Below are 11681 nucleotides of genomic sequence, written 5' to 3' on the forward strand. Positions count from 1 at the left end.
TAGTAGCCTGGGAGATACCCTTGCAAGGAAGCAAGCGATGTGTTTTATCCGGCATTGAGTTCTTCTTTGCTAAAAAGGTATCGAAACGGCGCCATAAGCAAATATGCACTTGTAAAATACCCAACTAGTGTTTGACATGTATACTTCTGGTTTCCAAAACACAAATCTAAAGCTATGGGGCGGTGAGAGGATAAGTGGGATTAGAGGCACTGCAGACTCATAAGATAAAAGGAAAATATTCAATGCATGTGTAAAGTGGCGAATTTACTGTATTGTGACAAAAGGTGGCGCTAAAACCAGTGTATGCTATTCCGTCTTTTTATATACGTACATTCACAGGGACACACACACACACACAAGAGGACGGAAAATGAACGCGAAAAGACTGCATTGCATCATACACACCTTGTCGTCTCTTCCCTTTTGCAGCCCCACCCCACGCTTAAGAAATATCAAACATCTGCTTCAGCTGCACAATCAACTTCCACTCCTCCTGACTGACATCGCTTCTGAAAAATTCCTTGAGCGTATCGATACTCTTCCGACTGATGGCAGAGTACAAGATATCGTCTTCTTCCAAATGGCGACCATACATGGGCTGGTTGGTGCCTTCAATCTTGACAGCCACGGATGGCTGGCCCTTTTTGCAGATTTGCATGGGTTTGTGGTCGCGCTCGATCGAGGTACTAGAAGATCATGAGTAAGTATGATGTCATGGCAATGTAAAAGGCAGGTAAAGGCTTACACTCTTCCGAGCTGGACAAGTTCTTTGCCACCAGCTGCGTTTTTCTTGATGGCACAAATGGGCGTAGTCATGCGCAGAGCACCTTCTGTGACATCGACACCAATGATGATGGGATCCTTCTTGTTGAAGACGGCAACGGGCTTAAGTACACAGGGGAAGACAGCCAGCATCTTTGACTCTTCTTTCCTCTGCTCCTCGAGCTGCTTCATGTGCGCTGTGAACTTGTCGAACAAGTGATAGATGATGTCGGCTTCGAAAATCTTGACGCCAATTTCCTCAGCGTAGGCCTTCGCCTCCTTGTCAACTTTGACATCGAAGCACAACATGACCGCGTATTCTTTGGCCTTTTCTAACATGATACCTGCGCGAAGCACATCCTTTCTGAAGACGGGACCGATTGAGATGGTGGAGACAGGAATCTTGGATACGCGGAGGAACTCGAGCAGCGCTTCGAGTGAACCCAGGGTGGATGCTTGGACGGAAACACCGCGACCGGTCTTGGAGACCTTGCTGAGCAAATGGGCAAGATCGCCCATGACCTCGTCCATGAGATCTTCCTCATCGTCATTCGGACCGACAACGAGCAGTCGTGAACCAGCAATAGCTTGGTCGAGACCATCAGCAGCGATCTTGATTCCCATGGCAGCCTTGACTTCCTTGTTGTGCACGTATTGTGACTTCACACGCAGTTCCTTCATCTCGGCCGGTGTTAGGAGGGCTCGGATGTTGGTTACTATAGGTTCCGGATTACCACATAGCACTATCCGGTCGCCTTCGTGGAGGACACCGTTGGACAAGATGACGTCGATAGTTGTACCAAGACCGTCAATAACCTTGACTTCAAGAACAGTGCATTCCACCTCGGAGAGGTACATGAGGTTGTTTGTTAACCGCTCTTGTGTCAACTTGACAATAAGCTTGATCATGTCCGGGATACCCTCTCCAGTGTGTGCTGATGTCGGGCATACAGAGACGTACTTTGCCATGTTCTTGTTCCTGTGGAAGAGTTCCGAGTTGAAACCTTGCTCTTGTAGCTGAGTGCGTACAAAAGTCCATCGCTCCTCGAATTCAGACTGAACAGATTGCTTCTGGAGGCTGAAGCTGTCTTCGAAACCGTTGTTGTCAATCTTCTTCCAGCCGAACAAACGATCAATCTTGTTGAGGGCAACGATGAAGGGTGTCCGCCTATCTCGCAAAAGTTTCATGGACTCGATAGTTTGGGGTTCAAGACCATGCATGATGTCGATGACAAGAATAGCAATATTACAGAGAGAGGATCCACGAGATCGGAGATTGGTGAAAGACTCGTGACCGGGAGTATCAATGACTAGGAGACCAGGAACGTTGAAGACGAAGTCGTTGTCCTTATTGACGACAGCGGTCTTCTTCTGGAGAGCTTCTACTGGGAAGTAAGTGGCACCGATTTGTTGTGTGATACCTCCAGCTTCGCCTTCTTGCACGTTGGTTTGACGGATCTTGTCCAGCAGCTTTGTTTTACCAGTATCGACGTGACCAAGAATACAGCAAATGGGGGATCGCAGATTGTCCTTTGACCGTGCAGCAAGAGCTTCCTCGTGGGCTTGCTTTCGCCGCTCAGCAGCGGCAGCCTTGCGTGCGGCTTCGGCTCGTTGCGCAGCGGTTCCCTGCTCGTCCTCGGATGAGTCTTCATCGCTATCGTCCTCGGAATCCGTCTCGGAGCCATCATTGTTGGCCTTGTCTGCTGCTGCTAATGCTGCTTTCTCAGCCGCAGCCTTCTCATCCTTGGCCTTCTTCTCAGTCGCCTTGCGCTCCTCCTCTTCATCAGTGTCGACGTCCCAACTGTCTTTGACGCCCTCAAGTTCGTCAGCTTCGGCCTCCCAGTCGTCAGCAGCATCACTGCCATCTCCCTTTTTGGCTTCAGCATCTAGGCGGGCCTTCTCTGCTGCTTCAGCGGCTGCTGCAGCCTGCTCCTCGGCAAGTTTGAGCTCTTCCAGCTTCTTAGCGGCCTCCTCGGCCTCACGGGCTTCCTTCTCCTTTTGGGTCTCGGCCTGCTTCTTCTTCTTCTTGCGGTCATCATACTTGGGCTTCTTCTTCTTGTCGACATCTTCGGCAAGACCTGCAACCTTTGCGCCACCTTGTTCCAGCATTTGTTGCAGACGGAGATCGGCCTTGGCCTTGGCCTCTTTCTGGGCCTTCGTCATGTACTTGCCCTCCTTCTTCAGCTGCTCAATCTTCTCCTTTTCCTTTTGCTTCTTCAGTGCTTTGGCCTCTTCTTTGCGCTTTTGCTCTTCTGCCTCTTGTCGCTCAATTTCCTCTAACCTGGCCCTTTCTTCGGCTTCAGCCCGCGCCATTTCTTCTTCCCTCCTCTTGCGCTCTTCCTGTTGCTTCTGTAGTGCAGCCAGCGCCGGATTGAGCTTCTTCTTTTTGCCACCAGCAGCGGGAGCCTCTGGTGTAGGGGTAGCGGCAGCGGGCGCAGCAGCGGCTTCTGGCTTGGATTCGGGCTTTGCAGGTTCGGCTTTGGCAGGGCCAGTGGCCTTTTTCTTCGCAGCCTAAGACATTATTTTAGTATAGGGCTACGTAGCATGCATGAGATGAAGTCATGAAGCTTGTAGACATACCAATTCCTTCTTTCGCTGCTTCTCCTTCTCCTTCTTCTCCTTTTCCTTCTCCGCCTTTGTCTTCACACGGAGCGCATCGTCCGTCTTTTCCTCAGCAGGCTCCTCCGCCTTTGCAACAGCAGCGCTGCCCTTGGCCTTCTTTTTACCGTAGTTTCCAGCGAAAACATCGTCCTCGTCGTCGTCAAAGGTTCCTTCTTGTGGTGCCTTGTTCTCAAACTCGCCATCCGCACCATCGGCGGCAGGCGGGTCCTCACCTTCGACTTCAGGGTTTGCGCCCTTCTTGTTCTTCTTTTTGCCACGCTTTGCGAGAGCAGCCATCAGGCCGCCGCCTGCAACATCATCGTCGGCAGCAGCGGCAGCATCTTCGGGCTCGGGCTCTGCTGGAGCGGCATCCTGGGGCGTAACCGACTCGCCGAGCTCGGCCTCCCAATCGTCATTCTGTGCCTTTTTGTTGCCCTTCTTCTTTGGCGCCATTGTGTATGTAGTCGCTCAAACGAGGCGAGGATGCGAGGATGCGAGGTGTGTCGGGGGCTCGGTGGAGATTCCTTCAGGTGGCGGGGGGCAATGATTCGCTCTGAGGCCCGCACTTCAAGTCACAGTTGACAAGTGTGGTGAAAGTGGGCGAGGTTACAAGGAGCAGATGGGGTACTACGCAGCAGAGTGGTCCTCAGAAGCTTTGCAGTAAAATTGGAACCTTCAGTCCAAGTCGGGTCCCGTGAGTCAAAGACTTCAACCAATAAAGGTCTGGACCGTGAGATGTGAGGTAAATGCGAGTCTGAGCAGATACATGCAATCAGAAAGAGCGCGCAAACACACAGGCGCGCTGGAAGCTGCGAATTTCCCTTGTACTATCGATTGCTCTGTGTGGCGGGCGGCCAGCGGGGCGAACTACTGCTTTGGAGGGGCAGGCGCTTGGACCATGTAGCTCACCATCATGTACTTCCGCGCCGACTTGTTGCCTCACAACCCTCATCTGCCTTTGCACTTGCAGACTTCGCAGTCCATTTGCAAATATAGTCCATTCATATTCACAGCAACAAGCATCATCATATCTGTCACTATGCAATTCCTGATAGCTATACGTTGATCCCACAAACTTCCTTCTAGACCCTAATTTTTTGCCTCTTCCATTCAAACGACACTAAGGCGACAACAAAAATGCGACAATGTGCGACTCGCACAGACCCTGATACACAAACGCCTTGCCCAAGTATATGACTCCAACCCAATGGGAGAATGCAGTGATTAGATAATAGTAGTAGCTGAACCCATGAGCTGATAACCAGCTGGGGTGATACAAGTGAGCTGACTGACAACGAGACCATGTCTTATCGCAACACGTAGAATCGTAAACCATAGACACAATGGGTATACGCGCCCAAGCCTGAGAGGCTTAGTATAGCTGACCGCTAAGGAGGAGTGATTCGACCGCAGAACCGATGAACTGCTTCTTGAGTGTAAGATCGCATCCAAATCTGTTGCCGTGTTAGTTGTCATCCTACTGATACGTGCCATGGAAACATACCTTTGCTCTAGTTCACCCTTAATCTGCTTCTTCGTTACATTCATGAGATCAGACTTGGACAAGATGTCCTTGATCTCATTCAAAATTGCCTCATCGCTGGGCAGATTTGACATCTCCATGCTATCCATGCCGTACCCACTCTGCGCAAGACTCATGCGTGAATGGTTGTCGTAGCGTCCAACATTGAGATGTGACATGGCTCGAGATGGTGCCATGCCTCCATATTCCGAGCCCGCAACAGATTGGTTCCCGAATGGCTTCCTTGTGGCGTATGTGTAACCTGAAACCTCCGAGCGGTCGTCCCGGATTGTGTGCTGCTCCCACATTTCCGCCTGGTATTCTTCCCATCGCTTCTTGGGAATGACTGAGGGGTCGAACTTGCCTTCATCCGACACCACGACCTTCTGACCCTTTTCACCAGTGACAACACGAGTGTTACCCCAGGAGAAATCGTCCATGTACCAGAAAGAGTACAGGGGCAGGGCAAAGGAGAAGATAGGCGTCGCGAAGATGTAGATGATCATCCAGCCAATCATCTCCCACTTTCGTCGGATGATGAAAATGATGGCCTGTAAACCATAGATGGCACCGAGAAGAATAAAGGCAGTGACAGGTACGACATCAGGCGAGTATACCAGCATGTAGACGAGATAACCGATGTAGACGACAATGACAGGCTGGACAACCGTCGACAGCAGATCCAGGAACACAATGAAGCGCATACTGAAACAGCAGAAACCACAAAGCTGTGTGAGAGGAATCAACTCGATCAGGTTGTGAATGGTAGAGTTGATCCAGCGACGACGTTGAGACATGAACACAGACCAACTGTCAGGCGCCACAGTCCAGGCGTGTGCTCGCATCGTGTACTTGGTCTTGTACTTGGGGTGGTACTTCATCAACAGAGTAGTCAGGAATCGATCTTCTCCGAGATGTAGCAAGTTCTTCATGTGAAGTGTATCGACGCGAATCTGTTGGTAATCTTCAACCACTTCCTTGCTGACGAACAGTGGCTTTCCAGACTCGGCGGCACGGATACGGTACATGGTGAAACAACCGGGAAGACAAGTGACAGAACCGAACAAACTTTCAAAAGCCTTGGTCATGTTGTGAGAGATGAAGTACTCGTACACTTGCATCATTGTGACGAACGAAGACTTGGCGTTGGTGAGCGCGGTTTCACCACAGATGGCGAGCAGACGAGTATCGTGGAGGAAGGCTGCTACGAATCGAGTGGCCGCATCGGGCGCAACTTCGGTATCAGCATCAATCTGTAGCAAGAACTCGTAAAAGGTTGGATTGACTCCGATAATGTTGCGGATCTGGTGGTGCATCTCAAGCTCGAGCGGGCTCATCGGAAGGTTGTAGTGGACGCGGTTCAAGAAACGCATGAGGATAATCTGCGAATCACGCTTACCACGGTTACCAGGCTTGGAGACTTCCGATGGCTTTCCAATCTTGACGACGACCAAGAAAGGTACAATGTGACCGTGTACTTCATAAAGTCCAGAGTAGCATTTGCCCATGTTGTGTTGACGTTGACCTTCACCCAAACTCTCAAAACTCAACGGGTCGGGGTCAGTGGCCTCTGGAACACCCAAGATGTCGAGGACGATACGAGGGGTTGGCTTGTCGTTGCCTTGTCCGATAATCATACCGTCACAGACAATGACGAGGAGCTTGCGCTTATCGTCATACTTCATACGGGCAGCAGAATCGATGGCACGGCGAAGAGACTCTTCGTCCTCTGTATAAGCAGGAACCGTGGCGATAATGAACTTGTCAATGTTTTCCGGGTCGGTGTTTCGGCTGAACTGGAGAGCTGCAAGAAACTTGAAACCGATAACACTGACCAAGAGAATGGAGATGGCGAGGAGGAAGTACTTGGCAAATTGACACTTTGCAGAGTTTCTCGTGTCCACATCACCGACGTAGAAAAGATTGTCCAGACAAGTCTGCATGTTCCTCTTCTTCTGAGCATCCAAGTTAAGGTTATCCCAGTACTTGCTAATGTCTTTACCAGCTTGGACTCGGAAAATATCCACGACATCAGGGTCCAGGAAATTGGTGTCTGGAGGGGGGTTCGAGGTGTCTGCGCCAACAGGATACTTAAGGTCACGGCCACCAGGAATGTAGTCAGTAAGATCGTAGACCTTGTTGTTCATGTAGGCGATGGCGTTACTCTTCGAGGCCAGACTCTTCAGGTATTGGGGACTGTATCCAACCCGTCCTTTCATATAGTTGGCCTTGAGGAACATCTGTTGTTCAAACCACCAGTCTGGACGCGAGTCGTTTGTGAAACTTCGGAAGTCGTGGTATTGGGCATTGAGATCGGTGGCACTGATAAGGTTGTTGACCGCAGAGCCGGTGTAGTTGGAGTTCTTGTAGTTCAGCTGAACCGCATCGTCGATCTTGTTGCCGTTCTTGTCGATGCACAAAGCAGAGACCTGTACGGGAAACAAATTCGTAGCGTCCTTTCCAGCATACTTCTCGAGGTTCTTTTGCGGAACGATACTCGGGTAATGATGCGGTATGAAGTCACCAAGATTGTAAACAATACCTCGGATGGCAACGAACGCCTCGTTTCCATCCTTGCCGTTGAAGGATGTCAATTCGGCAGCCGAGTAGACGTGTTGTTTTGGGCAGATAACCATGGGAAAACCAATCATGAGGAAGATGACAAAAGCACAGCTCCACCAGATAATCATGTTGATGGCAAGCTTCTCACGCCACGCCATTCGGACATCCTTGCGCTTAATTCGCCCAATGAACTTGATGGCGAAGTCGGGGATGAGCCAAGTCATCATGTAAACGATGAAGACCCATCTCTTTCGACTGCCCGAGACGGGAATGGTTTCGACTTCTTCCAGCTTCGCATCTGCAGCTTTCTCGTCGATGGCTTTGGGCTGCTCCAAACCATGGAACATGTCGCCGTTTGTGACTCCAGATGGAGCTTCTGAACGAGCGTCAATGTCCCGGGCACCAAAGTAGTTTCCTGTTTTGTCGTCGTAGTAAGCATTGGGTGAGGTAGAAAGGAGGCCAGATCGGACATCACCAAACGACCGACCTGCTTCGGGTGTGAGCAAGTTGTCGTTTGATTCACCACCAGGCCCACGGGCATAGGGAGCGATGTCTGAGATGTTTGCGATTTCGAGCCAGCACTTTTCGCTCAGGAACACGCCGGTAGCACCAACGCGAACCTCATTCTCACGCCACGGCCTACTGTCAAGAACCATTTCAACCTTCTCCTTGTCGCTTCCCACGATGGCGAGGTCGGTCTGCGCGAGCCCAAGAAACTCGGCAAACGGCATGAAGATACTGTAGTCAGCAACACGAAGGCGTTGGCTGATTTCGGCGATACCGAGAGCCTGGACTTGTTGACGAACGCACTTGCTGTCGAATTGATTTGCGATTCTTCGGTCATTGGGCTTCAAACAGAAGACGAAATAAGCATTGGCTTTTCGCATCGTTGACTCAATCGTCCTCAGGGAGCTGATGAACTGACCCGCCGCACCAGTCTGTCTCTGCGAATCGCCACCCTTCTTCGACGTGGAAGCATTGCTTTCCACATCGCTAATAGCGTCTTCGTCGAAGACGTTCAACTGGCGTCCGAATCGTCCAGTCTTGTCAGCCTTCCTTCGTGCCATACTGGGCTGACGAGAGGGTTTCGAGCTGACCGTGGCTTGCACAATGGTGGATTTCTCCTTAGGGTGCGACATCTTCTGCAAAGCATCTTGTCCAAATAGCTGCTGGATAAAGGGCGCCTGGGCAGACTTGAGCAGGTGCATCATGTCGCCAGAAATGAGCTCGGCATTCTCCTCCAACAGGCCCTCAACGCTATAGTCGACATCGCCGGTGAAGTGGCGGATGGTAAAGCTGGGAGAGGTGTTTGGTGTGGGGAAGTTGCTACCCGGTTGCACAACCGTCAAACTGCCTGGGACGATGGCCTGGTGCTTTCCGTCAAAACGCTTTCGGATCGCTTCGAGGAACTGCATGTCGGTCTTGCCACGGCGCATTTGGTCGTCGAGAATGCTCAAAAGACCATTGCCCGGCTTCATGAGACCAGTCTTTACAGCTGTGTTGTCGTAGAAGGCCATGGGCGGGAGAGAAATCTCCTCAGCCTCAAGCTCCTGGATCTGTCGCTGGAAGAAACTCTCCTGGCAGAAAGAGATGAGGGACTCGTTAGCGGTGTTGTTGAGGAGTTGATCTAGCGAGGAACCAGTGGCGGCGAAGTTGGCAAATCCTGGGAAATCAACCATAGAGACAGTGTTTGAGATCTGCTCAGAGGGCACTGAGATGCGAGAATTTACTTGCTCCATGACCCAAGTTACAAGAAGCGAATAGAGCGAACGAGCAAGCTCATCCGCATTGGCGCGAGCACCCTTGGGATCCAACATTACAGTGACACGCTCGCGGTAAAGCGTCTTTGACTTGTAGCGGAGACTCTGCTCCAAGTCTGAGATGGCTACACCGAGGAACTGAGCGATGGGAACGAGAGCTTCCTTGTTCTTGACCATGGTGATGGATTCGCCACCTTCGTGTGAGTAGCCACCGCTCTCATCGGCTGCGGGAGTTGTGTTCTGGCCCATTTCGAACTCGAGTTGTCCAATGTGCATAATGGTGGCCATGACCTCACATATTCCTGCAATGCTCTCCTTGCCAAACTCGAGCCTGCGGAGTGCAGTCTTGAAGTCGGCAAAGCCCTTTGTGTCGTCGATGCCGACCTTGAGCTGTGTGGGATGACCAAGGTAGCGCCATCGCTTGTTGTGGCCGATTGAGGCGCGGTTACCCGCATTGCCTTCTCCGCCTACGGCATCAAGGAACAGATGCTTCTTCTCATTGAGACTGGTTCCAGCAAGAAGGTAGTACAGAACGTGGTAGGTCCGCTCTCCCGTTGGTACTGAGGCAATGCGACTACGTTCGAGACGATGTTGGAGAAATTGAGCTCCGAGAAGGGTGGCATGGTTGGCGGTGGCGGTGTTGTACTGGAGCTCCAACAAGAGACCGGACTTGGAAGCCTGTGGAGTAGTGAGGGACTTTGTGGTAGTGAAGGCATCGAATACGAAGTTGGCGTGCTCGATCTTCTTGGAGAGGGGTGTGGATGAATACGAGAGGAAAGACCTCAGCATGTGGCCGCGAATTGTTGTCTTTCCGGCACCAGACTCGCCACTTGAGGGCAATGTTAGTGAAATACAAAGTCAAGACGGGGAACGACGTACAGGAAGATGATGGCCTGGTCCTCTGAGCGCTGTCCCAGGCGTAAGTAAGCCCTCTGAGAGAGATCCTCAGCCGCCTGGTGAGCGCTTCCCTCTTTACCGCCATCAACGCCTAAGCTAGAGTCGGTGCATGTGTTGATGGCTACAATACCCTGAGACGATAGGGTAGCAATGGGCAGGTGGGCGTGATATCGGCTCGCAAGCGCTGAAGTCAGGCCTGTGTCGTTTTGCTGGTGCTGTGGAAGGGCGGGCAGCGACGGATTCTGCAACGGATTGGAAGCCATGGCTGGCAGACGCGTCCCCGTGGGAGCGTGGCAAGACGGTGAGGTTCAAGCAGGAACGATCAGATGTCGACTGGCAGTGGCACGTCGGCGTGGTGGTGTTTGTGGTAAGTAGTGGTGTGCTACAGGGCCACGACTGTGGACTGTGAAATGCGGTAGGGCTGGCGGGAATGCAGTGCAGAGGGGGCGCGGAAAAACAACCACGACAATGCAGGCTGGCCCAGAGGGTGAAAGACAATCAGCGAGCGTAGTGAAGGAATTACAAACGAAGGTAAAGGTCTACAGAGCCGTTGACAGAGGCAGCAAAGGGGTCTCAATGCTGTCTACTACTGACAGATGGGCTCCGGGGCCTCGGGCTACGATGCTTCTAGCTTTCTCGCTCGCCGCCGCACCAACCGATTGGCGGTGCGTGTTGACCAGGCGATGCAGCGATCGTTAAAAGGGGGCGCAAAAATAGAAAGTTAGAAAACGCAAAAGCGGGCTATTCACCCAGGCCAGGCGTCGGAGGAATCGAGGCGGCCCCACTTGTCTGCTTGTAGCGACTGACTAGGAAAGTGTGTGGAAGATGGTCAGCCCGGTCAGTCCGTCGCTCAGTTCCAGAGCCAGACTAGAGGCACGGCCATGGTTGTTTGGAAGAAAAAGTCGACGACAGTAACAATGCAAAGTTCAGCATTTTCGCGCTGTGTCGCCCAATGTCCAGACAGGTGGTTCCGGGCCCGGACGCGCATTGCTGCACCACCAAGCATCCTAGTGCTCGCGCGGCGGGAACGATCACCGCTGCAAGCCTCAATGCACTAACTGTCGAGCATGTATCGATTGCGCGGCGACCTAAGAGGCGCGACACGCTACAGAGGCCAATGTGGAGAGTCGCATCAATGACCACCTGCCTGTCGCTCGCCAGCCGTCAGCTCGTGCATTGCGTGCTGGCACAAGGCCGTTGGATCAGCTAGCCCACAAACGGTCCCACGGCTGGGATGATGACTTTTGCATGTAAAGCGTAGACGGCACACGTCTCAACAGAAGATGGCGAACTTGGTGCTCTGGCGTCGGTTAGTCATCAGTCAGCAGGTGTGCGTGTGCAAGTGGAAGTATCTCGGCGCCATTTGGCTGCAGTTGAAACAGTCGTGCCAGGGCACAATTTAGGGCTACTGTAGGTAGAATGAGGAGGATTGGCAGTGGACATTGGCATGCGCGCCTCATACACGACCCTGCACCGCATCAAGCGCCTTTGAGCAGCGCGGCCACCATCTCCACAGGCGGGCCAGAAGGTACGGTAGAACAATCTCTTATCGATATGATTGACAGCCTGGTGCTGGC

The 11681-nt window shown here is 52.1% G+C and overlaps 2 protein-coding genes across 2 annotated transcripts; both read right to left on the bottom strand.

The window, feature by feature from the left end:
* Nucleotides 1-442: 442 nt before the first annotated feature.
* Nucleotides 443-3816, bottom strand: PtrM4_120060 (eukaryotic translation initiation factor 5B; the record flags this gene model as incomplete). Its single annotated transcript, XM_066108401.1, has 4 exons — nucleotides 443-686; nucleotides 746-2620; nucleotides 3044-3273; nucleotides 3409-3816. The coding sequence occupies 4 exons, from the start codon at nucleotides 3814-3816 to the stop codon at nucleotides 443-445; spliced, it is 2757 nt and encodes a 918-aa protein (XP_065961586.1).
* Nucleotides 3817-4735: 919 nt separating this feature from the next.
* Nucleotides 4736-10367, bottom strand: PtrM4_120070 (Myosin heavy chain; the record flags this gene model as incomplete). The annotated part of the gene is made up of 3 exons (XM_001935302.2): nucleotides 4736-4817; nucleotides 4868-10036; nucleotides 10087-10367. The coding sequence occupies 3 exons, from the start codon at nucleotides 10365-10367 to the stop codon at nucleotides 4736-4738; spliced, it is 5532 nt and encodes a 1843-aa protein (XP_001935337.1).
* Nucleotides 10368-11681: the final 1314 nt, after the last annotated feature.

Source organism: Pyrenophora tritici-repentis, chromosome 6 (assembly GCF_003171515.1).
Source record: "Pyrenophora tritici-repentis strain M4 chromosome 6, whole genome shotgun sequence".
NCBI lineage: Eukaryota > Fungi > Ascomycota > Dothideomycetes > Pleosporales > Pleosporaceae > Pyrenophora > Pyrenophora tritici-repentis.